Source organism: Bos indicus, chromosome 4 (genome assembly GCF_029378745.1).
Source record: "Bos indicus isolate NIAB-ARS_2022 breed Sahiwal x Tharparkar chromosome 4, NIAB-ARS_B.indTharparkar_mat_pri_1.0, whole genome shotgun sequence".
NCBI classification, from domain to species: Eukaryota; Metazoa; Chordata; class Mammalia; order Artiodactyla; family Bovidae; genus Bos; species Bos indicus.
This window is the reverse complement of record NC_091763.1, coordinates 28,147,666-28,174,948: the sequence shown is the minus strand read 5'-3', so window position 1 is coordinate 28,174,948 and position 27,283 is coordinate 28,147,666. Positions and strand designations below refer to the sequence as shown.

The 27,283-nt window shown below is 42.5% G+C and overlaps 1 protein-coding gene across 1 annotated transcript; it reads left to right on the top strand.

Moving 5' to 3' along the window:
• The first annotated feature begins 17,001 nt into the window (after positions 1-17,001).
• On the top strand, positions 17,002-19,003 carry TWIST1 (twist family bHLH transcription factor 1). Its single transcript, XM_019958518.2, has 2 exons — positions 17,002-17,805; positions 18,333-19,003. Exon 1 carries the CDS (start codon positions 17,158-17,160, stop codon positions 17,761-17,763), a length of 606 nt encoding a protein of 201 aa, XP_019814077.1. The 5' UTR covers positions 17,002-17,157; the 3' UTR covers positions 17,764-17,805; positions 18,333-19,003.
• The last annotated feature ends 8,280 nt before the right edge of the window (positions 19,004-27,283 follow it).

Genomic DNA, 27,283 nt, shown 5'->3' with positions numbered 1-27,283 from the left:
AGTAGAAGTTACAAATAATTTCGAGATGTGGCCATTAAAAGAGGAATATGTCTTCCCCTTGCTTTTCTCCTTTTCCATTGACTGGAATGCACAATGGAAACAAGACCTGGAGTAACTCTGTGGTCCATGAAATGAAAGGTCACATTTTGAGGATAGTAAAGTAAGAAGTTAAATCTCCAATTTGACTTAGGTACTGAGCCACACCTGTAACATCTATCCAAAATCTTTATAAAACAAACTGCCTTAATCCACTGTATTTTTGATCACTTGATTACAGTGCCATATCCCATTTAATATATCTTCTCCTCCCAGCTGCATAGGGACAGTTCCTGATACATAATAAGGTCTTATTAATATTGTGGACTACCACGAAGGGACAGAATGACCTTAGATTGCACAGAAGGTATTTAAACCTAAAGCCAGAGTAGATAGGCAGAGGCCAAACTGAAATTGTTCTGAACATATTAGTTTGACAGGAGGGAGGAAGTGCTGCCAACTATGCCTTTTCCCCATTCCAGTTTAAAACATACCTCAATTTTGCATACTCTAGCCTCATCTCACAAGGTACAATTCTAATATTTCAGAAGGATTGTGCTTAGTCACTCAGTCGTGTCCCAACTATTTGCAACCCCATGGGAGCCCACCTGGCTCCTCTGTCTATGGGATTTCCCAGGCAAGAATACTGGAGTGGTTTGCCATTTCCTTTTCCAGGGGACCTGCCCAACCCAGGGATCAAACTCACTGTGTCTCCTGCATGGGCAGCCAGATTCTTTACCACTGAGTCACCTGGGAAGCCCTTCAGGGGATAAACCAGTCTAACTATACAAAATGAAAGAGAACATGAAATGTGATAAAATAAAAATCAGCTGTATATATTATAAAACAGAACTCAAAGTTATTTTCATTCTATGACAATATAAACAATCTAAATTTGAATGCAATAATAGTTTTCAAAAAACAGTTCAAATGTATCTAATCTAAATTCAAAAATTTTAATTATAAGAAATTTAGCATATTTTTAGTTCATCTGCTGCTATGACTTTCTCTTTGACAATATAGGGCTAATAGTACCAAAGTGCAAAAGTTTTCATTTTTAATTGCTATTCCCTTGCCTCCTACTAGGGGTAAAAAAGCTTTCAGATTAAGTGAAAATCTTTCACTTGATATTTGTTTGGATCAATGGTTTTCTTGAGAAAATATTACTTCACTGATAAGCTGTATTACCACATTTTAGTACCAAATTTCAGGGAGCACAAGTTCAAAACCATTTCTCAATAACTTTCAATATATTGGCTAAAAAAGACAATGTTTACTGAAGATAGCCAGAAGTATATGTAGTATTTAAGGTCCCCCAAATTAGTAAAAGGTTTAAACCATGCAATCAGAAAGATATCATTAGCCTTTGCAAAAATTACTTGTTAGTAAATCACTTTTGCCACCATAACATCATAAAATCGATTTGAAATGATATATTTTTAAAAAGAAACCAATACAATATTGTGAAGTAATTAAACTCCAATTAAAATAAATAAATTTATATTTAAAAAAAAAGAACAGCTCTATGAAATTTGTTGAGTTTAATATACAGATGTTGTCAAGGATATTGTCCTTTATAATACCCAATACTTTCTTCTCCAGTGAATTTAAGTGGAAAAAACACCTTTCAAGTCACAATACCAGGAATAGTTGGACTTCTGGACTCTGTGTGTGTGTGTTTCCTCATGGACCCTGTAGACCTACAATTGTTTGTGATACCCGGTCACATTGTATACTAGTCTTAGAGCCAACTGTCTAATCCACCATTAAAAATACCATAGAACAGAAAGATAGCTAGCTTCCTCGAGTCCCAGGCCTCTTAAATATAAGCTATAAATGCTCAAAAAAAACAAGATATGAAATATACATTCTGCTAACTTAACTAAGTTTTCCTTTATATACCTTGTTTTCTTTTTTTTTTTTTTCCTTTGATTCATTTATCTTGTTTTTAACATATTTCATCTTGCTGGTTTTTTGAAATATGCCATTTACCTCAAATATTTTTCTGGAATTAAGTGTGTATTTATAAGTACATAATATGTTTATAAGAAGTTCTCCTTTAAGAGTTTTTTGTTTAGTTTTGCACTTACTCTTGTTGTCTTTTTTATAATAATTGATAATGTTCAAATTGCTGGGTTTCCTTATACCACTGTTCACCACAGTTCTGTGTCATTCTCAGTAAGCTAAGAGTATACTTGACTTTTGGTTGTTGTTAAGAAGACAAAATGCTATTTTCTGAGTGCTTCCACACATGTTTTGTGTGTAAATGTGACTTTGACAAAGTATGAACTTCTTGGACTACAATATACTTTTGGCGTGTGTTCTTATGGAGAAGACCTAAGTAGTCCAATTTTTACTCCTATATAAGTAATCTATTTTCTCTACCTGGATGCCTACAGGATGGTTTCTGTATCTTCAATATTTAAAATTTGACTAAACTCCGGGAGTTGGTGATGGACAGGGAGGCCTGACGTGCTGCGATTCATGGGGTCACAAAGAGTCGGGCACGACTGAGCGACTAAACTGAACTGAAGAACATTTGGGGGTATGAACCCATTTTCATTCACTTTGCCTGGAATATGGTTTGCCATTCCAGTCTATGAATTCCGTTAATTTGTTTTCCTACTCTAGAGAATTATTTTCTTTACATCTTTTATTATTTTTTAAATATCTATTTATGTATTTGACTGTGCTGGGTCTTAGTTGTGGCATGCAAACTCTTAGTGGAGGCATCTGGGATCTAGTTCCCTGACCAGGGATCGAACCCAGGCCCCCTGCATTGGGAGTGCAGAGTCTTAGCCACTGTACCACCAGAGAAATCCCTATGTCTTTTATTATTGATTATTACTTCTTCTCAATTTGTCATAGCACCTTCTTAGGAGAATAAATTATGTCTAATTTCAAAAATATTATACCCTTCCCATCAATCTCTATACCCCTTCTATGATTTATTTTTTTTCTCCGGCACAGTGATCACCATCTCCCCCATGCCCCCACTTTGCTTTCAGTCTTCACCTCTTCCTCACACACACTTAGTTTCATAGTGATCTCCTTCAGTTACATACTTTAAAAGGCTACCTGTATGCTGATACATTTGTCTCCATCACAAACCTCTCTCAAAAGCTGCAGACTCACATTGTCCAAATGCCTGCCCAGTGGTTCCACTTGAATTTCTAACAGACATTTCAAATTCAACATGTCTGAAATTGAACTCTATATCTCCCTGGAAATGTGCTCCACCACAGCCTTCTCCATCTCAGTGATTGCGTACTCTCCCTTCCTTTTGCTCAAATAAAAAGCCTTAGAATCATTCTTGATTTCTCTCTCATACACCTCATATCTTTAGTGAATCCTGCTAGCTCTACCTTCTAAATATACCTATAATGTGACCACTTCTATTTTCCCACTTTAACCTCCACAGCTACCACCCCAGGTTAGGTCACAGTCATCTCTCACTAGATTTTTATAATAGCCTCTTTACTAGTCTCTCTTCCCCCAAAGAGAAGTCTATATGCCATTGGCCTTGCCAAATTACTGGGTCAGCACTAATTTTGCTACATAGAGATGTTGTCAAGTGAATAGTTTTGAGTTCTGACACGTATGGTGGAGTCACATTTTCATATCATAACCAGAATGGATCACTCCTGAAATGGTTGTACCATCCTACAAAATCAAGAAAAGGACAGGGTTGACAATTCAGTAGTCAGAGAACTAACAACCCTTCCTATTCTAACGGTTACAGCCTCAGATTGGATACTTTCCTTAGTACTTCTTCCCATGTACACATACCTCTGGCTCTTTGAAATTATATAGCTGTAAGGCATTCATTCCTTCTCTTTCAGCTCAGGGTCAACTGCTTCAGTTTCTTCAAGAAAACAAAATGGAGAATTTACAGATAATTTTTGCTTTATTATAGTTTTTTTTCCCCCTCCAAACCAATATTTGTATATGTCTGACTGGTGCTCCTTTACAAAATAAAACGTTGTCCTAACTATTAGCCACAGCATTTGGGTGAGCAGGACCAGATATGTTTATTGAATAATTTTAGAATCAAGTTAGTAGTGATATTTGATTGAATATTTGTAGGAGGAAACAGTCTCCAAATTAATATTTTTTAAGTGTTTTTAATCTCTTGATTTTTAAGTAATATATATAACTCCATTTCACTGTCATTCAAGTATATTCATGAAAATGTACAGTTAGTATAACACTGAGGATTGATAAACTTCCACAGGACTGAAAAAGGTCAATTTTCATTCCAATCCCAAAGAAAGGCAATGCCAAAGGATGTTCAAACTACTGCACAGTTGCACTCATCTCACACACTAGGAAAGTAATGATCAAAATTCTCCAAGCGAAGCTTCAACAGTATGTGAACCGAGAACTTCCAGATGTTTAAGCTGGATTTAGAAAAGGCAGAGGAACCAGAGATCAAATTGTCAGCATCCATTTCTTGTTGGATCAGAGAAAAAGCAAGAAAATTCCAGAAAAACATCTACTTCTGCTTTGTTGACTACACTAAAGCCTTTAACTGTGTGGGTCACAGCAAACTGTGGAAAATTCTTCAAGAGATGGGAATACCAGACCACCTTACTTGCCTCCTGAGAAATCTGTATGCAGGTCAAAAAGCAACAGTTAGAACCAGACATGGAACAATGTACTGATTCCAAATTGGGAATGGAGTATGTCAAGACTGTATATTGTCACCTTGTTTATTTAACCTATATGCAGAGTACATCATGCAAAATGCCAGACTGGATGAAGCACAAGCTGGAATCAAGACTGCTGGGAAAAATATCAATAACCTCAGATATGCAGATGTCACCACCCTAATGGCAGAAAGTGAAGAGGAACTAAAAAGCCTCTTGATGAAAATGAAAGAGGAGAGTGAAAACACTGGCTTAAAACTCAACATTCAAGAAACTAAAATCATGGCATCTTGTCCCAGCATTTCATAGCAAATAGATGGGGAAACAAAAGAAACAGTGACAGACTTTATTTTCTTGGGATCCAAAATCACTACAGATGGTGACTGCAGTCATGCAATTAAAAGACACTTGCTCCTTGGAAGAACAGCTATGATCAACCTAGACAGCATATTAAAAATCAGAGACATTACTTTACTGACAAAGGACCATATAGTCAAAGCTATGGTTTTTCCAGTGGTCATGTATGGATGTGAGAGTTGGACTCTAAAGAAAGCTGAGCACTGAAGAATTGATGCTTTGAACTGTGGTGTTGGAGAAGGCTCTTGAGAGTCCGTTGGACAGCAAAGAGATCAAAGCAGTCCATCCTAAAGGAAATCAGTCCTTAATATTCACTGGAAGGACTGATACTGAAGCTGAAGCTCCAGTACTTTGGCCACCTAATGGGAAGAATTAACTCATTGGAAAAGACCCTGATGCTGGAAAGATTGAAGGCAGGAGGAGAAGAGGACGACCGAGGTTGAGTTGGTTCAATGGCATCACCAACTTGATGGACATGAGTTTGAGCAAGATTCAGGAGTTGGTGATGGACAGGGAAACCTAGCATGCTGCAGTCTGTGGGGCTTTAAAGAGTCTGACACGACTGAGCAACTGAACTGAGGTAAGTTGAGTAAGATTTGACCTACGATAGTACTTGTACTTTTTATATATTTTTAAAAGAATATCAATAAACATTTATGAAGTACCTATCTTGTACACTAAGGAGGCCATGAGGAATATGAGGAAAGGTTGGCTTCTTATGGCGATTAGACCACTTGGGAAGAAAATACTAAAAACTAATAAAACAGACTTCAGAATGAGTCTTCTGACTCGTGTGTGATGATACCTCATTGTAGTTTTGATTTGCATTTCTCTAATAATGGGCAATGTTGACCATCTTTTTATGTGTTTGTTAGCCATCTGTATTTCTTCTTTGGACAAATTATCTATTTAGATATTCTTCCTACTTTTTGATTGTGTTGTTTGTTTTTCTGGTATTGAGCTGAATGAGCTATGTGTATAATTTGGAGATTAATCCTACATTTGCTATTATTTTCTTCCATTTATAGGATGGTCTTTTCACCTTACACTTTCCTTCATTGTGCAAAAGCTTTTAAGTTTAATTAGGTCCCATTTGTTTTGTTCTTATTTCCATTACTCTAGGAGGTGGATCATAGAGAATCTTGCTGTGATTTATGTCAAAGAATGTTCTGCCTATGTTTTCCTCTAAGTTTTATAGTTTCTAGTCTCACATGTAGACCGTTGATGCATTTTGAGTTGATTTTTTGTGTATGGTGTTAATAATCATATCAAATACATATCAAGTGCAAGGCACCACTTAAAATGGTTAGGACTTATGGCTTTGTCATCACAGTAACCTAGTGATATGCATCTCCCTTGCACAAGAAATACAGAGGAATAAGTAATACATCTAAGGCACATAGGTATGGAGAAGTTGAGTCGTATTGGTGCCTAGGCTGATTGGCTCCAGAATCTGGGCCATCATTCACTCTCCTGGTCTCTTTGGCCACTCTACCTTTTCAGAAAAGGAAGAAGTACTCTGGACTATTAAAACTTCATTTAGCCCTAGTAGTCTATGATTTTTCTTGAAGTTATTTTTTTAAGAAACCATTTCTCTGCTTCTGCAGCTGTATTAAGAATTTTATAATACATTTAAGTAAAATCAACTAATTTAATCTAGGAAAATTACCTAGATCTCTATTTTTACTCTACTTTCATTCTATGAAATTACTCCATTTATTTTTATTGACATGATCCTCTGCCATACCTATTAACTCACAGAAATAACAAAACCTAAACGGAATGATTTAGCTTTTGTCATTGTGATTCAGCTTCTGTCATTGATGTATTCACATGATAAATCCAGTAGTCATTCTGTTCTACTGAAGTGAAAAGAAAGTGAAGTCGCTCAGTCAGTGTCCAAGTCTTTGCAACCCCATAAGAGGCTCCTCCATCCATGGAATTTTCCAGGCAAGAATACTGGAGTGGGTTGCCATTTCCGTCTCCAGGGGATCTTCCCCATCCAGGGATCAAACCTGGGTCTACCGCACTGCAAGATGCTTTTACCATCTGAGCCACCAGAGAAGTTTTACTGAAGTTTGTGATGAAATTCTCACTCTCCCATTTAAATTTTGAACAAAATACTGTAAAATATTTTAATGAATTTATGTAAAATATCTCAATATTATGAAAATAAATTTTCATATAAGAATCAATATAATGACTATAAATGTTATATAAGTCTAGAAGTACAGTTTATTTTTCCTAATAATTATATCAGACTATAGTCTATTTTGAAAAGTTATTCACTTAAAAAATAAATTAAATCAAATTCATTTTCTCCTCAGATGGTCCAAGCTTGCTGATATGCTTCAGTGTAAACATCGTTGTCTTTCTCTTCAGTGCATTTTAAAACATTGTTTTTAATATTTATTTATTTAATTTTTGACTGAAGTGGGTCTGAATTGTGGGATCTTTTGTTTTGATGCAAGGAGTTCTCTCTAGGTGCCCCAGGGCATGTAGGATCTTATTTCCCCTACCAGGGATGGAACCTGTCCCCTATATTATTGGAAGGCAGACTCCCAGCCACTGGACCACCAGGGAAGTCCTTTTTTAGTGTGTTATTGACAATTGTTTCTCCTCAGACCCAAACACTAGTCTGTGAAATTAACATTGTCATTAAGGCTGCTGCTAACCATTACTAGATATTTTTGTTTTCTCAGTCATTACATACATTTCCTATTCCCTGGAAATGTTTCTACTCTTGAATATAACCATATTTAAATGAACTGATTATCTGTAATTAAAACAAATAGATCATGGATTACTGTTTGCTCTTAATAGATATTTGACAGTGAAGTGGAAGAGTTCAACGCCCTGAGATCTTTAATAGACACAAGTCCTTGACAGAAAAGGAGGTGATGAGTCAAGGCCTTTAGGCTCTGGTTTCCCACCATCTCACTGTACTCTAGTTAGTTAGATGGAGTAGAATCCAAGAGACAGAGGTGGATAGCTTCAGTCACACTGAATAACAGGCATGGAATGCTAGGGCAAGTCCATGGTGTCCGGCCAAGGCCCACACTTGGAAAAATCGCAAAAGCTTTAGCACCACAACTTTCCTTTTTTCACAATTTTCTCTCGTTTCATTCTGTCCTGTCCAGAATGTCCAATGTCCTTCTGCTACCCTGAACCTCACCCTTCTTGAGAAAAACATCATACAATATAATTCACTCGAAAGTGTTAGTGATCTAATGAGTTACCTCACTCTGGGGACTTTGCCAATTAAAAGAGGAGCCTAGAGAGGACAATGCCAGGCCCCAATTTAATGAGTTACCAGTGATAGATTTAAAGCATGACTATGGGAAACAGAAGGTAGTTTTTGGAGGGCGCTCCTTCTGGCCCCCTACAAACCACTTCACTGCCTATTTTACTCATTTCTGGCACAAAAATTTAGGCCCACAGTTGGCCACAAGTGGTTTCCAGAACTAGAAGGAAATTCCTTCTCATCACTTAGGAAAATGCTTTCAGGTTCCAGATACTGTTGAATCTTAGAGTTATAAGCAGTCACAGAGAAAAGTTTCTCATCTATGATACTGACTAGTCAGACTAATTTCTAATATCCTTTACATATTTTTTAACTTTTTCAAATTATCTATCCAATGACTTCATTTTACAGATGAGGAAACCAATGCCTCCAAATCTCCCTAAATCCAGTCATTTTCTCTCAATATCCCGTCCACATCACCCCAGGTACTACAATGGTGTAAGTTCTCATAATAAAATAATGTATTTACATTAAGTACATTGTGGGTTGATGCAGGGACTTTCTAAATCTAATACCATGACTGTTTATTTCATTCCCTGCATTGTCTACAGACTGATATTTAAAATATACATTTGATCATATCCTCTTGCTGCTTAACATTCTTCAGTTTTCCTGGTTGCATTTAGAATAAAACCCAAATTCCTTAGCATGGCACACAATGTTTCTATGATCTCAACTTTGTATCATTTCTGACTGCTTCCACAGGTATCCTCAGTTCAGTTCAGTTCAGTCGCTCAGTTGTGTCCGACTCTTTGCGACCCCATGAATCACAGCACGCCAGGCCTCCCTGTCCATCACCAACTCCCGGAGTTCAACCAGACTCACATCCATCGAGTCAGTGATGCCATAGAGCCATCTCATCCTGTGTCATTCCCTTCTCCTCCTGCCCCCAGTCCCTCCCAGCATCAGAGTCTTTTCCAATGAGTCAACTCTTTGCATGAGGTGGCCAAAGTACTGGACTTTCAGCTTTAGCATCATTCCTTCCAAAGAAATCCCAGGGCTGATCTCCTTCAGAATGGACTGGTTGGATCTCCTTGCAGTCCAAGGGACTCTCAGGAGTCTTCTCCAACACCACACTTCAAAAGCATCAATTCTTTGGCACTCAGCCTTCTTCACAGTCCAACTCTCACATCCATACATGACCACAGGAAAAACCATAGCCTTGACTAGACAGACCTTTGTTGGTAAAGTAATATCTCTGCTTTTGAATATGCTATCTAGGTTGGTTATAACTTTCCTTCCAAGGAGTAAGCGTCTTTTAATTTCATGGCTGCAGTCACCATCTGCACTGATTTTGGAGCCCATAAAAATAAAGTCTAACACTGTTTCCACTGTTTCCCCATCTATTTCCCATAAAGTGATGGGACCAGATGCCATGATCTTCGTTTTCTGAATGTTGAGCTTTAAGCCAACTTTTTCACTCTCCACTTTCACTTTCATCAAGAGGCTTTTGAGTTCCTCTTCACTTTCTGCCATAAGGGTGGTGTCATCTGCATATCTGAGGTTATTGATATTTCTCCCGGCAATCTTGATTCCAGCTTGTGTTTCTTCCAGCCCAGCATTTCTCATGATGTACTCTGCATATAAGTTCAATAAGCAGGGTGACAATGTACAGCCTTGACGTACTCCTTTTCCTATTTGGAACCAGTCTGGTGTTCCATGTTACCTCCAACCATGCACAACTCTCCCCACGTCCCTGAAAGGGCCATGCCTGCCCACGCCACTGTGTCTTTCCTCCTACCCGTTCTACTCCCTTGGTTCGCCCCTAGTCATCCTTCAAGACTAAAGCTAAAATAAAGTGCATTTCAGGAAAAGTGTAATATATGCTTACTGTATTATTTATGAATACCCAATTCTGCTAAGAAGAATAACAGAAACAAGGAGAATTGATAATATTAAGTATGGAAATAAGTAACCCAAGAGACTTCTTAGACATCACTAAAGTATGTAGGAAAGGACAGAAAGACTATTTAAGCATCAGATTATCATGAAGCTCTCAGGTCTTAAATAGGCTCCATTTGGTGATGTCTGATATTTACCCCCATTTTATTTCTCATTAGACTGTGAACATGTTTGATGTCAAGGACTAAAATTTTCTTATTCAGAACACCTAAAATAGAGCCTCTGATGCATTTTGGTTAAATTATGAAAGAATCAATAAATGTGTTGCAATTAATTAGGGTCAGTTGAAACCAGAATTCAAGTGTCCCAAATGGATTATTAGGCAGAACTAGAACCTTACAATTTCTCAAAGTCTTGAGTAGTGGTGAGTGAAAATAAGACTTCATCACTTAGAGCTCTGTCTTTCCCTAAGCTATCTGAGGTGGGGAGGGCAAAGGCATTGATCCTGGATAACCACAGGGAAAAACACCCAGTCTGATATTCTTTGTGGAAGGTCAAAGGGAAAAATAACTGAAGTGCTAGGACCCTTAGCAAGCATGCAAGATTTCTGAAATCCTGTCAAGGTTCACAGCAGTTTTCAAGGAGTAACAGCTCCAGTATTCCCCCAAACACCTTCCTGGCACCATCTTGAGATCCATGGTCACAAGTTGCTACTATCTTTATTGTCATTCTAAACAGATGGGCATTCACCTATTAGATGAACATCAACTTTAATTAAAAGTTTCATGACCTCCACCCTATTTTTTACTTTTTGTCCTTACTGGGTTGAAAACGACAGAGATTTTTAAAACAAAATGCCTATACAAAGGAACAGGCGACCACCTGCAACAGTCTCTTTGAGCAGAAACCAAGGCAAAGAATCCCAGGGCTCTTCTATTTCCCAGGAAGGGCACTAGTTTCTTTCCTTCTCTTGTCTTGTGAGCCCCCATGCGCTGCTCCTCGTTCTCTCGTTTTCGCTATCTTTCTTATCCACACGGTCCAGTGCCTCTTTCACCTCTCTCACTCTGCTCTGTTTCTCTTGATCTCCTTATTTTCACTCCGTTCCTTCTCTCTTGTGTTTCCTTCTCCTTTTCCCAGGTCTTTTGGTCCATTCCTCAGCCCCTCCACTGGGGTCTCAGAGAATGTGATTGGGAATTATCTACCAAAAGACACAAATGAAAAGCAAAAGCACTGAGCAAAAGCAGGGATTTATTCACCTGGTTGTCATGGCACTTCACCAGATACAAAATTCAACCAGAAAAATGTCAGAACATAATTTATTTTAATTTACCTTAACTTTAGCAAGTGATCAAATACTCTGAAAACTTCTCTTGATTAAAAAGTAGTAAGAAAGAGTAAGGTGGTTTTAAATTAAATCAAACATTATATAGCATAATTCTGTGCAAGTGTTATAAGTCAATACATTTAAGATACACTGTTTTGCCATACATTGGAAAAATAATTTTCAGTCTTAAGCTACATGTATATTAAAATATAACTGACAAACCATAAAACAATTTCCATTAATTTTTCTTGTAAAGACATCCCAAGTGCCCAGGCGGAAAACTCAAACTTTCAAAGGCATTTTGGAATAGCAATATATTTAAAAAATTGTTTTGCACTGTCAAACATCGCTGTAAAACTTTATAAAGTAGAATTTCAGGTCACTGAGAATTTTGTACAAAATTTGCTAATATAAAAATTTTACCTTTGAACAAAATTGTTTCATAAAAAATTTTGCTGTAGTATTTTCCCTTAGAATGATAGGGTTATAGTGTATTTTCTTAAATGTATGCTTTTCTTGTATGCTCTCCAATAAAAAAAAAAGATAAAATCTTCCTCCAAAATCTGAAAGCTGAATGCCAACTCATTTTTATGCTTTTAAAAATTAATAAAAGTAACATAAATCAAATAGGCATTCCACAAATGACATTCTTTGATGTGTAACATGTTTAGTATTTTGATAGCTTTCCTCTTCTGTAACTTTCTTTTTCAACAAGTTCTCTGGGAAATTGTGTCCTCTTGTGGTCACTGGCAAAAACAACATGTTTTTGCAGGAAGAATTAATCCAAACAATGGAAATAGGATTTAAGGCTTCAGGAAAAGCCACTTGTGAAAAAAGGAAATCCCTTGAAATGAAGAGAGAGATGAAAGTTGTGAGTAATCAGAAAGGGAACTTTAGCAGGAAAAACACAGAATGTAAATCATTCAACTTCTATTTAAATTATTTGATCATCAGATGATTAAAAAGAAGAGATAAAAATGATTACTATGTAGGAAAATTGTGGCCATGATCAAAGCCGCTATGGATAACTGTTATTTCTTACATTATTTCTTCAGTCATTCCAGCAACTCGGAAATAAGTGAGAGCGTATTTCAACCAGTTTAAGTGGCAGCAAAGCCGGGACATAAACTTTCTAGCATGCAAACCCCATAAGGTGATAAAAGGGAAGAGGGGAGACTCCTCAAGATTCTATACTTTTCCACACCGATTCTTCTCTCCCTACAAGTCTGTGTATTATGTCTCCTAATCTCATCCTAATTTTCAGTGCAGAATGTCAGATATTTTAAAGATTAATATTTATTGAAAATTTTATTTGCTCATTTGAGGTGCTGTTGGCAACTCAATTAATTTCTTGTGCTTTATACTTTTCCATTTTATTTCTGAATTGGAAGCTTCAAATTTCATAATTTTTATCCTATTCTTAAAGAAGATCGAGAAAGACAGAGGTAGAATCAGTTAAATTCATGAATTAAACTATCGTTAAAGGAGAAAGAGAATGACCTCTTTGGGGGAAGGTAAAACATCCTGAAAACTACCAGTGTCACTGAAAAAGAATTTGCTTTCACACAATTATTCAGGTCACTTGTGCGGACACAGACCCTTATATTCCACTTAAAATTCTCTCACTTAAATAGTGAAGTAGGCAATCCCAATCCCTGTGAAGTATTCAAAACAAGATGAAATCTAACAACGTGTACATTTCCATCTGAGATGTACTCAAATGCAGCCTTTTCCAATCTGCGCCCCCTTCTGTGTGAATGTTTCTGTGCTTCATTCATGCAATCCAGAGAAATTATTTCACAGAACTCTTAAGCCAACAAACAGGTGGTAGGTCATCCAAAACCTAAGGGGAAAGAGTAGGACCATACTCAAGTGCTCACCTTTTGTGCAAGTCCCAACTCCAAACTGTACCAGCTTGCTGTTATAGTGTATGTATGTTTCTTTTCCTTCTCTGAAAGTATTTATAAATGTTGCTAGGAGAATGCCAGTGCAGATTCAAACTTTAAGAATATAGATACATACTTTTTGCATATGCTGAGTATGAGATTCGTAACTCTATTACTTCTAACAGTATTCTTTTTTTCACATTTTAACACAGTACACATTCCTCAGGAAGGACTGTGAACATGCCAAGTTTGCAGTTTGAAAACAAAGCTCGTTTTGAATTATCCAATTGCAAAAGAAAAACTTTTTTGTTTTCAGTTAATTTTTTAGGGCATTTATTTTAGAAGTAGATTAAATGATTTAATTCCAATGCATTCAGAATTCCCGAAGAAGGTAGTCTTCCACTGACATCCTTTAAGTCAGACTGAGTTCAGCCCCAAAGGGAAATTCCTAAGACCCTTTTTAAAGAGCCTGAAATTGGGATTTTAGAACCACATAAGTTTTCATATGGTAAACCAAATATTGTGGAAGTCATCATTATTGTTACATATACAAAATATCCAGAATTATATTCAACTCTTAAGGACATAAAAAGAGAGTTTGCCTTTATTCTTGCCCCAGCAAGTGTCGATAAGAAATGTGTTACATAAATGTTAAGTAGAATACAGATGGGACAATGGGCCAGGAAAGATTCTGATTTGCAAAGTTAGGAGCATCAAGCCTCAGACATTTTGAGAGGTAACTCATTAGTCAAACTACAACCTTCTGTTTAAAAACTAACTTTTAAACACTCAAGAACTTTTATCCTCATTTTTCATTCCTTTGAAGAGTAGGAGAGAATGTTGTCCCCCCCCCCCCCCCTCAGAACTAAAGTCATTCAATGTGACTCGGTCAAGAAGACTCCATGCCTGGGATAGTTCTGGTTTAGTTCATTCATGTTAAACCCTATTTTAAGCATTCTGGCATCCATAGCATGGCCTCACTCCTGGGGATCCCTGTAGGCAGTGGCTAGGAGCTCTTTATCTCCTGAAGTTGAGTGCCCAGAGAAGGGCTGGTCTCATTTTAAACGGAACTAGTCTTAGAGATTGATGATTTTGCAAGTCGGGCCAGCTAATGCTGCGCTGTTGTGGACCTGGTTTCTCCTTCGGCTTCTCTGCCCCTATTTTCATCCCAGTACCCACCCCACCCCGCCAACTCCCCCTGGGCAGGTAAGGCTTCCTTTACCTTGCCCACACTTTCCTGTCTTGCTTACCCATAGCCACAAAGGAAAGAGTCCAATTATTTGATCTCTTTATTTTCGAGTATTCAGCTGAAAGGGGTAGAAAATAACATTTGAGATTGATCTTAAAACAACAACCACCACCCACAGACACAGGTAACGTTCAAATAAGAACTGCGGAATACTCAGAGATCAAAAGTTAAGAAAACAATTTCTGCCTATTCTCTAACTGCTCCAAGAAATCATATCCTGTAGGCAGAAGATGCACTCACAGGAGTGACTTATCTGAATGTGCTTTGTTTTAGGAAGACTCGGCTGTAAACTATTAAGTGGAGGTCAAGTAGAATCTGATTTTCAGACAGGAATTCATTTTAAAATATGTCAGCGACCCGAGAAGCAGGCATGTTGGCACGCTTTGGTCATTGTCTATGAATATTTGTAAAAAATAGTGATAGACGAGCCCTACAGGTCGCCCCTCCCACGAAAGTTTAGCCTCCTTCACCCTCCGCGGAATGGATCCTTCTTGTCCTCACTTCCCTTTCTAGGGTTTGGCTGAACCCTTCAACCGGCCCCCAGCCCTCCAGACCCCAGGGTTTCTGGGACCTGACTGCAGCCGCGAGCCTCAGCGGGCCACAGCCACGTGGCCTGCCCGCGCCTCGCCTGGGATCTCGCCTGCTCCTCCGGACACTGTGGGCCGAGACCCTCCGTCTGGCCCAGAAAAGGAAGCTTCTGAGTTAATTCGCTGCTTAGAGTCCAGACGATGGAGAGGGCAAGCAGACCTCGGCCTGCGCAGGGTACCAGAACACAGGGCACGGAACTTCTGCACCCCCAAATGTGCCCCGAAAACCAACTACTGCTTTTGACTTCTGGTTTGCTTTGCAACTTAAAGAATGAACATAGAACAGTTATTCTCTCCCGACTCGTAAAAAAAAAAAAAAAAAAGCCTAGCATTGCAAAAATGGGCTTCTCTTTCACAGCAGCATCTTTTCCTTTCCAGCTCACCAACTTTTGTTGCTTCCGACTTGCCAGAATCTACATTAACACCTTCTTCTGGGCCTCTTCATTGTGACTTATTAAATAGAAACGCTTAAAATGTAAAAGTGTCCAAATAATTGCGGCGCGTTTGTGGCACGCGAAACAGAATTGCTTACTGAATCTCCTAGGAGTGGAGAGTGAGGGTGGGGAAGGGGGCCCTCGCAGCCCTCAGCCTCGCGTGTCCAGGCAATGTTGAGTCCCCATCTCACTCTCTCAGAGCCGACATTTACAGTCATAACGAAGGGCCTTATCTGGGAAGGGGATGAGGCTGAAGTGGCCACAGGCACTCCACCTTGGGCTAGCAGCACAGGCAATCAGGGCCGCGGCGAAGACACTGCGCTGCCCTGCTGCCTTCTCCAAGAACACGACTGCCTTCTTCGGGGGAATGAACTTCAGCATTTTTCTAGCACCTTCGGAGGTGTAGTCCTTCGGGTGTTGGGAAACGTCAGATTGGGTCACTGTGGAGGGAAAAGAAAGGCCCAGCTGCTTCTCGAGGAAGGATGAGAGAACAGGCCGAGGAGCAGATCTACAGTCCCTGGCGCGGCCACGTCTTCAGAAACGCCCACGACCTTAGGACCAGCCACGGCGGTTTGGCCCTTGGGACTCCACGGCCTCGTCTACCTGACCATCGGGTGGGCTCCGCCGTCGCAGGTATTCTTGCCAGTACCCCAGCCCCAGCAATCCCAAACCGCGCCACGGACCTAAAGGGTACTGGGGCGAGCTGAGACTTCCACCCACTGTGTAGAAGCCGGTGTCGCCGCTGCTGTCACAGCCGCTCCAGGAGGGACCGACAAGGCGGAGGGTACGGTCCCCTCCGGTCGCTTCCCCGGGCTGCGCTCGGGTGCGGGGGTGCGGCCCGCGCGCTCCGGCGCGGAAGGAAATCGCCCCGCGCCCGCGGGCGGAGGGCGGCGGGGAAGAAAGGGGGAGGGCAGCAAGGAGGCGGGCAGAGGGGCCGGCCGCCTGGGCCAGGTCGTTTTTGAATGGTTTGGGAGAACGAATTGTTAGACCCCGAGGAAGGGGGGTGGGGACGGAGAAAGGGGGGCTGGAAAGCGGAAACTTTCCTATAAAACTTCGAAAAGTCCCTCCTCCCCACGTCAGGCCAATGACACTGCTGCCCCCAAACTTTCCGCTTGCACGGGAGGTATAAGAGCCTCCAAGTCTGCAGCTTGCGCCCAGCTCCCAGACACCTCGCGGGCTCGCCGACACCGGCATCGTTTCCAGGAGGCCGAGCGGGGTGTGCGTGCGGCCGTTGGGCGCCTTCTTTTTGGACCTCGGGGCCATCCACACCGTCCCCTCCCCCTCCCGCCTCCCTCCCCGCCTCCCCCGCGCGCCCTCCCCGCGGAGATCCTCCCTGTCCCTCCTCCCGCTCCCTCCTCCGCGGGCCGCACCGCCCGGGCCGGCGCCGCGCGCGGGGGAAGCTGGCGGGCTGAGGCGCCCCGCTCTCCTCCTCTTCCCCGGGCCGCCCTTCTGCCCCGGGCCCGCGAGGCCGCACGTCGCCGCCCAAGAGATGATGCAGGACGTGTCCAGCTCGCCAGTCTCGCCGGCCGACGACAGCCTGAGCAACAGCGAGGAGGAGCCGGACCGGCAGCAGCCCCCGAGCGGCAAGCGCGGGGGGCGCAAGCGGCGCAGCAGCCGGCGCAGCGCGGGGGGCGGCGCGGGGCCCGGCGGGGCCGCGGGCGGGGGCGTCGGAGGCGGCGAGGAGCCTGGCAGCCCGGCCCAAGGCAAGCGTGGCAAGAAGTCTGCGGGCTGCGGCGGCGGCGGCGGCGCGGGCGGCGGCGGCAGCAGCAGCGGCGGCGGGAGTCCGCAGTCCTACGAGGAGCTGCAGACGCAGCGGGTCATGGCCAATGTGCGGGAGCGCCAGCGCACGCAGTCACTGAACGAGGCGTTCGCCGCCCTACGGAAGATCATCCCCACGCTGCCCTCTGACAAGCTGAGCAAGATCCAGACCCTCAAGTTGGCGGCCAGGTACATCGACTTCCTCTACCAGGTCCTACAGAGCGACGAGCTGGACTCCAAGATGGCAAGCTGCAGCTATGTGGCCCACGAGCGGCTCAGCTACGCCTTCTCGGTCTGGAGGATGGAGGGGGCCTGGTCCATGTCCGCGTCTCACTAGCAGGCGGAGCTCCCCACCCCCTCGGCAGGGCCGGAGACCTAGGTAAGGACCCGGCGCCTCTGCGCCCCTTTGCCGCTCAGGTGGCAGACAGATTGAAGGCTGGGGTGCGGCTCCCGGTCCACCTGGCCTTCCTCCCCGTCTCCCACTCCCCTCTCCGCTTTCACACCCAACCTGGCACCGCCACCTCATCCCCCCGCGCGTTCCTGGAAGGGAGCTCAGTCCCCGCTAGGGAGAGGAGGATGCGCCCTGGTGAGGGGTGTGCGTGTGCGTGAGTGTGCGTGACAGGAGGGAAGACTGAAAAAGATTCGAGGGTCACGGGTAAGGACAGCCTTGCCAGCGCCTCTCTTTCTTTTGCCTTTAAGTTTTCGTTCTCCTTAAAACAAATGTTTCCAAATTCCACCTCCTCCTTCTTTCCGCCCACCCACTTCCTCTTGCCCTTGGGCTGAAATCCTTCCAGGTTGTTCAGCGCAATTTCTCCGTGGTGGTGATAAGAACAGTGCTCACTAGTTTTACAAAACAGCCACAGAGACCTAAACAATAACCAACTTTCCCCCTCTGGGTTTTTGCAGATGTCATTGTTTCCAGAGAAGGAGAAAATGGACAGTCTAGAGACTCTGGAGCTGGATAACTAAAAATAAATATATATGCCAAACATTTTCTTGGAAATTAGAAGAGCAGAACCCAAATTCAAAGAAACAGGGCGTGGGGCGCACTTTTAAAAGAGAAAGCGAGACAGGCCCGTGGACAGTGATTCCCAGACGGGCAGCGGCACCATCCTCACACCTCTACATTCTGATAGAAGTTTGAACAGTTGTTTGTGTTCCTCTTTTTTGTGTTTTTGTTTTTTTGACGAAGAATGTTTTTATTTTTATTTTTTCATGCATGCATTCTCAAGAGGTCGTGCCAATCAGCCACTGAAAGGAAAGGCATCATTATGGACTTTCTCCATTTTAAAATGGTAACGGTCAGAGGGATTTTAAGAACACCTTTAGAAATAAAAATATTGGGATCAAACTGACTCACAAAATCACAGTCAGTTAATTCCTTTTTTCATTCTTCCTCTGAGGGAAAAAAAAACTTAAAATAACAAAAAACAACATTCTATTTATTTATTGATGACCCATGGTAAAATGCAAATAGATCCGGTGTCTAAATGCATTCATATTTTTATGATTGTTTTGTAAATACCTTTGTACATTATTTTTCTGCAATAAATAAATATGATTGAAAATTGTAAGAACCTTAAAGTTTGGTCTATATTTTTAAAGGATTAAGTTGGCAGTAAATACCTGCTTGTTTAACTCTGGAGACACCCAGGAGGGTGAGAGGGCATTAATATAAACAAAGCAGTGAAAAAAACTTAGTTATTGACAGGTAGGGGCATGTTATGTAGAAAGACAGCTTTATCATTATTGCCATTTGGTGTTCAGTGAACTTAGCATCTCTCCTTCATCTCTTATCAGGTCCCGAGACAGCAAAAACTTAATAGTTATTCACCTCTCTTGCTTATATTTTGAGAATGCAGTTGTAAAACAGTTAAGTAAATAAGCAGTATAAGTCAGCACTATTTTCTCTTGTTACTGTGTGTTTTTGTCATACTCTTCACACTTTATGAGGATTTTTAAGTAATAGGTTTATTTCAGTGAAAGTATACATAAAGGGTTATCAAAATTACCTATCTATAGATAGATGTGTATATACACATGTAAATGACTACAAATGTATAGAAAATAAAGTTTAATTCCACATAAAAGAGAATTCCACTTATAATTTGCTTAACTTCCTCTCACAAAAAAGAATGACATTTAATGTCGTTTGCTAAAACAAAAAGTCAAAGTTAATATTTTCCCATATTGATATCCATTTGGAAAGCAAGCTCCTTATAAGCTGCTCCATACAGCTACACAGAAAACAATTAAAGAACCTGACTTTTCAGTATCTTCATTAATTATTGGAACAGTTACAATTTTAAATGCTATAACTGTTCATTTTCTAGTCAGTTCACTAGCAAATATATTTTGTAAAATTTATCCACAGAATTTTTCCCCGGTTACTTACATGTATACAAAATCTGAATCAGTTAAGTAAAAGAGTTAACATGGACAAATGGTACTTGACTTTTTATTTCATTCTAGTTATTTCTGGGCCAGAAAAATACTAGCTTTTATAATGAATACCATTAGAAATAGTGAGTTTGTATCACTAAGTTCTTAAGTTATATCCGGCTTATTGCCTTCAAGTATAATTAGGGATGTATTCAAACTGGAAAAGAATTTTGCTGCCTAATTCAAATAATGACTATGGCAAATAAATGTATGACTCGAAACAGTGTTTGCTCAGCTCTGGTTGAGGTTATTATATTACCTGAAGGTTTCCCCTCTTTTTCACACATCATCATAGAATGCTGACATAACAATATTGTAAATTTATTATTGTAAGTATTTTAGACCATGTTTTGCAATAAGGAGCCTGTAGAATTTACTTACACCAAAAGATTAGTGAAAGCTTCAGGAAATGCTTTTTTAGATTTTTATAGTTCTTTACAAAATAACAGGGCAGAAACTGATTATTTGTGGAGTGTATGTGTGTGTGTATGTGTGTGTAGAACAGAGGATGCCCTAGAAAATGAGGGAGGGCATCTAGAAGGTGATTTTCTCTTTTGTGTCATCGAACCACCTCCATTTTCTAAATTGTTCATGGAGGAATCTTGTTACTAGCTTGGTCTGACTATTTGATGTTTCAGATTTCTTGACGTACATCAGAATGGAGCTGACCATCCACCGAGAAGGTAATTCCGATCTTATCTCTGATGATGTAGAAACTGAAAGTTTCAAAAAAGGTAGCCTTCCATTTGCCTTTTTTCTTTTTTTCTTGTGTGTGTGTGTGAGAGAGAGAGTTCTCGACTTGGGAGAAAAGCAAATGTCACATTTATGTTGAGTAATACTAAATACTAAACTGAAGCTAATATTTTTCTTGAAATTTTCAGATGAATGAAAGAAATGTGGTGAATAGTTTTGCTTTGAGTGAGAAGGATTCACAGTGGAAAATATTAACTATTAAGAATCCAGTTTTCAGCTTGCCAGACTATTTCTGTATACCCAACTTTCCCCACCCCTTACACACCACAATGCCAATTCTGCTTCAGAACAGAAATGAAGCACCTGTGTTTCTATCCATGTTTCCTATTTTCATCTCATTTCATTTATATTACCTATTCTTATTTAAAGGGCATTTAGGATGAATTACCTGTTTCAGAAGTGAGAATTTAATGTGGTATCTGGACCCAGGAGTCTTTACCCTTTAGCCAGAATGTATTCAGTCAAGGGAAAGTATTGTATTAGATTGCCTTGGATGAATTCTAAATAACTGACTAAGAACGTTTCCTCTGCTGTGCACATGATCTTTTAATCATGGTTTTAATTTCGTTAGATTGATAGGGTTCAATCATAAGAAAGCAGTACATTTGTGTTCCCCTTACACACATTTCTCCTCTTTATTACACACACATTACACACACTTGCTAACAAACACATGCACAAATGATAATTCATGCACAGTTGCAGGTACCCTCCCCAAAGTGGAACATTTTAATAAATGTTAAAGAGCAGAAACTCTCACAACCTGTGTACTTTTCCCCCACACTCAGCAAGGACACAAGCTTCTTGCTCCTTCGGTCCTCAGGCTCATATTCATAATGGAGCTTTTTAAGGGACATTTGGCCTCTTGCAAAAAAGTCGAGCATTTTGCACATTCCACGGTTTGGCAAACTCAGAACTGGTTATTTTCTCTAGACCGGTATCAAGTTCTTCTCAGGCATATGATTTCACTTGAAGTCCTGCCCAGGAATCCTTCAAAGTGAGCGTTTGTCCCACTCTCATGATGTCAGGCGGTTTTCCCTGCATCTGTAATTTGAAGAAAAACAAACAAACCTGCGGGGAACAAACGCCACGGAAACCCAAACAGAACTCCGTGGGGAGCGGGAGTCTCACCTGCGGCTAGCGCGGGCGGGGGCGGGCCCGGACTCCCCGGCGTGGGTGGCGGGCGGGCCGCAACGTGGGGAGGGTGACAGTGTCCGACGCCTCCGGGGACCGCGTGGACAGCCCCTGGCCCCGCGTCGGGCCGCTGCGCGCGGAGGAGGCGGCTCCAAGTGTCAGCGGTAGCAAGGGGAGCAGCAGCAAGAGATTCAGGCAAAGGCCCAACTTCGTATTTCCAGAGACAGGCCCGCATCAGCCACAAACAGGGGTCGGGAGAGGGGTTCCCCGGGGGCCACTTTTCCAGATTTTTCTCCTGGTTTGCCGTAAAGCGTGCCCCGCCCCCAGCACCGGCAAAAGTGGAAGGAAAGTGTACCGGCAAAGCGGAAAGAGAAATAGGTTTCCTCATAATTTCTGAAAGCCAATCACCCCACTGATTCGCAGACACCTAGCAACCGAAGCCCTCGAAAACGCAAACGGGATTATTAATAATCCTTGCTTACTGAACAGCAAAAGATGGACCCAGTAAACAGGCCATGGGATAGATTTTCCATTTGCTTTTGTCCCAAGGCCCCAGAACGTGAGCCCTCCTAATATTTTCTTAGCAAATCAAAGCACGTGTCCTTTGAAGAAGGTGTGTAATTGGAGTTTAAGGCATGTATGGAATTCCCAGATGTCTATAAAGTAAGAAGGAGCATGTGGCAGGTCACTGGAAGGTGGGGCAGGTTAAACTCACTGGCAGGAAAGTTCTCCTTTTCTATTCTCCTTTATGAGGGCCGCGGAGATAAGCCTTTGGGAAAGGATGGGACGAGTCATAATAAATATCCAGCTTCTCGTATCAGAGTCACAGTAACCATGGTAAAAAGCACATGGTCAGAAAGCCTCAAAGAAAACACTCAATTATAGCCGGGATTTCGTGGGCGCCCTGCAATGAGATCGTTTGGGGTTTGCTGCAGCTAGGGCCTCGATCCCCCTGCAGCCTTTCTTGTTTACGTGGACTATTTTCTTTTCCTTCTATTTCCGCCCCCCCCCTCCCCGTTTGTGGATGTGTCTTCGTGCTTATGCGGGCCATTTAGGCTGAAGCCAGAGGAACAAAATTCCAGATTAGGAAAAGAAGAAAGCAATTCTAAAAGCATTCGTCCAGAAGGCAGCCTTTGGAGGGGGGAGCGGGGGGAGGGGAGCTTGTGAGCAAATGAAATGAAGTTTCTGTAAAGCGTGCTCTCTACCAGAGAGAGCAAATGCTCAATGAAAAGGCAGTCATCAAAATTAGCTGCTCCTTATCCCTCACTGCGCTGAGGTATATGGATGTGTATGAGACGGTCGAATTTAGGCGCGAGTTTGCTGCTGCTTAAGCACGTTTCTTTGCTTTTTGTTTTGTTTTTGGTCTAATGCCGGAATCCGAGAAAATATGACTTGTCTCCTTGGGTTCAAGATGGTGCCGTCACTTACCTGGACAGTGGGACCAGAGGCGGGAGACGTAAGGAACCGGTTTCTGCGGAAGAAACTGGCCTTGGCAAAGGTTGGCGCTAGGAAGGGGGCGAAGTTGGGTCACCTGTGGCTGGGGGGCAGGGTGTCCCAGCGAAACTAGCTAGAACAAAACGCGCCACAGACCCCACCACTGAGGCAGGCGGAGAGGGGAAAGGGACGCGCCTGGGGTGAGGCGAGCGTGACAAGTGAAAAGTTAAGCAGGTACCTGAAGGAAGTTTATCTTGCCCAGATGTTAGGGCTTTTATGAAATGTCACGTGAAGAGAACAGATGTACAACTTGCAAATGGGGCCACGCCTGTAAATATAAGGGAAGCAAATGCTTGGAAGGAAAACCCAGGCATAAATCATCAACCTCCTCCGCTAGATATCTATTCTCTCCTTTAAATATTTGCTTCCGGAAAGGGAAGACACATCTTAAGTGCGTCTTCCAGAAGGGGTCACAGTCCAATCCTCTGGCCAGCGCCACCCTACCCCATGCCTTCCTCATCCCCTCCACCCCTCCGTCTAGGTGGCTTGGGTGTGGGTGGTTTGGGTGGAGGGCGCATTTCTTCCCTGCCCGTGTTTTCTTTCTTCACATTCCCCATCCCCCACGTTAGTCTCTTAGCCTCTCAAAGACGTTTGATCCTGAGAAACATATCGAATCTCGGTTTGGAAAAGCTGAAACTAATCAATTGCCTTTTTGAAGGGGTAGAGAGTGATAAGAAGAGCGAAGGAATGCCAGGCCTGACAGACCCGAAACCTTCAAGATGCTTGAATGAGCTGAAAGACATGCGGGTTATCCCTCCCTCCTGGGGAGGATCCAGAGCGCTGGGGATCCCAGCCGCCCATGGGGTAGGGACTTTACCAAGTTAAATCATTGGTTTGGTTGAAAGGTTTGTTTTTTCTTTTTTTAATGACTTGTACAGATAGGACTCTCCCACCCCCACCCCCACATGTAAGAAGGAAGTTCGCTTTATAAACAAAATTAAAATGAATTAGCAGTTGCCCAGTTGTGGAACAGTCTAATTCCTTTCTCTGTATTTAAGAGAGAGGTTCATGGGGGTATTGTGAATGTTACCTACCATGTGGCACAGGCTTGGGTCTCTGTCCATATTAAGGTTTTAAATATTTGTCTACAATAACTCTAAGGTTGTATATTAAATGAACTGTGCTGTGACTCTTCCTTTAAATGCAACACTATTCCCAAGTCTTTGTTAAACTGACATTGCACCTGGATTACAGTTATTCTTTAGCCACCAGTTCAGCTTTCTTCTTTAAACAGAACTTCAAAGTTGGAGTATTTTTTCCACAATATTAAATTAAAATTTACTGTCAGATTTTTTCTGAGTCCTTTCTGGATTTCCAAAGGTGTAATCAGAATTGAAATATATTCTAAGTGATCACATTAGCTTTAAGGATTAATCATTTTCTGTTTTTTTTTTTTGTTTTTTTTTTTATGCACAAGACCAGATGAACAGACATATCTCTTTTCTCCATAGCATGAAATCTAAATACTCATCTAGCCATCCCTGGAGGAACCTAACCTTGCTTTGTCACCTTTGGGTACAGAACATATCTGGTGATGACCTGGAAGGGCGTTGGACTAAAATCTCAGATCCTCCCCCTCTGCATTTGCCCAGCCTTGATGAATGTTGGGTTGGACCCTGACTTGCTGACTCTGCTATGTAAAGCTCTCCTCTGAGGCTTCCAGACCTCCATTTCTAAACATAGTACTGGACAAAACAGTCCACATTTCTTTTCCTCTTTTGTTCCTGAAACTTTACACCAAAGAACTGTTAGCATTGTTGAACACCAACATGCAGTGAACGAACACAAAACTTCTCAGTGCTGCAACTTTAGCAATGACAATGAATCCTTCCCAGAGGTCTGCTGATGCACCCCTAAATTCTGGGGCTCCATTCCCAGGGCAGAAACCTACCTTCCAGATCAGCATTCTTTAAAATGTTCTTATGAAGCCCCTGTTTCTCCGCATGGAAGAAGGACATTTCAGTTAGCCTCTTGTTAAGGTTGCCTTTGGCCTCATTCCTCCCTGACTCCTCTTGCTACCCCCTATCAACACACACCTTTTAAAACTTCTAACTCGTAACTGGGGCAGAGAATCCTTCTTCCTCTTCCTTTTCTCCAGGCCCCGACCGAGTGAAATTTAAAACACATCTCATAGATCAGTTTTCCTTCTCTGAAGTTAGGCATAGTCCACGACCCGGATTTTCAAATGGCCCAGGCTGGAGTCTGCAATATTTAATCCAGTCAGCTATTAAATGTCCTCCAGCTAAATCAAGAGTATAAGGATTCTTACAGGGATAATGATACCGGGAGCAGTCGGAGTAAGGGGGCTGGGAAGGGGAGAAGACTCCAGGGATTCTTTGATTTGGAAAATCCTGTTTTGGGAACTTCTGTCAGAGTAATAACAAAGCAAAGAAACACGAAAGAAGCAACTCTCTGTCCCAGGATATGGTTTTAATGAAATACTACTACCACACACACAATCTACTATTAATAACCGCTTCTGAGACTCCGCTTTTCCTTTACCTATTAGGGACCAGGAGGCTCCGTAACGTGATCCCCTCTCCCCCTTCTCCCACCGCCTCCTTTCCTCCCCAATTAAGCCAAAGTGGTTGTTCTTCTGAGTCTAGGCCCGGAGACAACCGTGGGCTGACAATGCCCTCTGCATCCCGGTTTCTGGTCCCTTCTCTTGGCAGAACCGGTCCCGGGACTGGACTGAGGGGGTTTTTGCCCACCCCCTTCCGAAGGCGGGCTCCTCCGCCCCCAGCACTTGGAGAGCGAGTTCTCCAGGTCCCTGACTGGAAGCCTTCTTAGGACCCCCATACTTGTGGTACCAAGGAGATAGTGTGCCCCAAATATGCCTGTTTTGGCTCCCAGCTGACCTTGCCCGGAGCTTTTTGTTGTTGTTGACTTAAAACACCCGGAGGGACTGCAACTAACAGAGCAAATGGGGCTGGGGGTAAGGCAGGGGAGAGAAGGGGCGGGGGGTGGGGAATCGCCAGAGAAAAAGCCACAGTATTTGGGAAAGGGGGGCGGGGGCGGCAAACTTTTAGACAGCGAGAAGGCATTTTTAGCAGCCGCGTCTGTCATCTGTAAGTAGTGGACAGATGAAACCGAGCCTGATCAAAGTGGTCCGTTCGTAAATCACGCGTAGGAAATGGATTGTGAGGGGTAAAAGACACGTGTCGAATAATCTCAGCCCCGGAGTCCGCTCGCAGCCAGCGAGGTTCACGATGCCCCATCTCGCGGTATCCGCGCGCCCAGCGCATCCCCCAGCAGGGAATGTACATGGGGGGAGCTCTCTCCTGCACGGTCCTCCCCGCACCCCCCACCCCCACCCCCCGCCCTACACGCCTGCCGGGCCATCCATGCTCCATCCAGACTAGAGATTTCATTACACTCGGTTGACTCTGGATTGACCAAGGAAGTCGTGGGGAAGTTAGGGTCTTTTCATTTCCGAGGCGGGAAAATTGCTGTCTCAGAATCGAAGACATCTCCCTCCCCGGTCCCCTCTTAGTGTTCTCGTCCCTCTGACGATCCCCCTTTAGAGATCTCGGAAACTTGCTAAGTGTTACTGTACAAATGTAATGCAGCTATCCTGGGAGTTCAGCGAGAGCAGAAATTGTCTGGGCGCGTGATTTCTGCTCGTTTTGTTACGTTTCGGACTACTAGGTTTGCAGCCCTAGTGTTATGTAAGGAGAGGTTGCAGTCCTCTGAACTAGCACCAAGTGGATTTTCTTTCTCTGCCTCCCACCTCCCAAACCCCGGACTCTCTCGCACCTGCTTCTGCTGGTTGAAAACACAAGCGAAAACGAATGTCCAGTCCCGGGTGCTAAATGCTCCCGCCAGCTGTTCGGAGGACTCCAGAAACGCGCATTGGGCGAGTTTAGAAGCGCTGTGGTTGGCTGCCTCCAAGAAAGCAGTTGACGATGTTAAAAGATAGACTTTGTGAATTTTGTGCAGGGGATTTACAGCGACAAATGCCCTCTTACCCCGTCTTTTCCCCTCAGTTTTAGCATCCTCCAGATAAGCAGGATTTTGCTTATGATAGGTGTTTA

Bases quoted from the DNA above. Each gene is read 5' to 3' on its own strand.
- TWIST1 (XM_019958518.2), top strand. From the start codon at position 17,158: ATGATGCAGGACGTGTCCAGCTCGCCAGTCTCGCCGGCCGACGACAGC.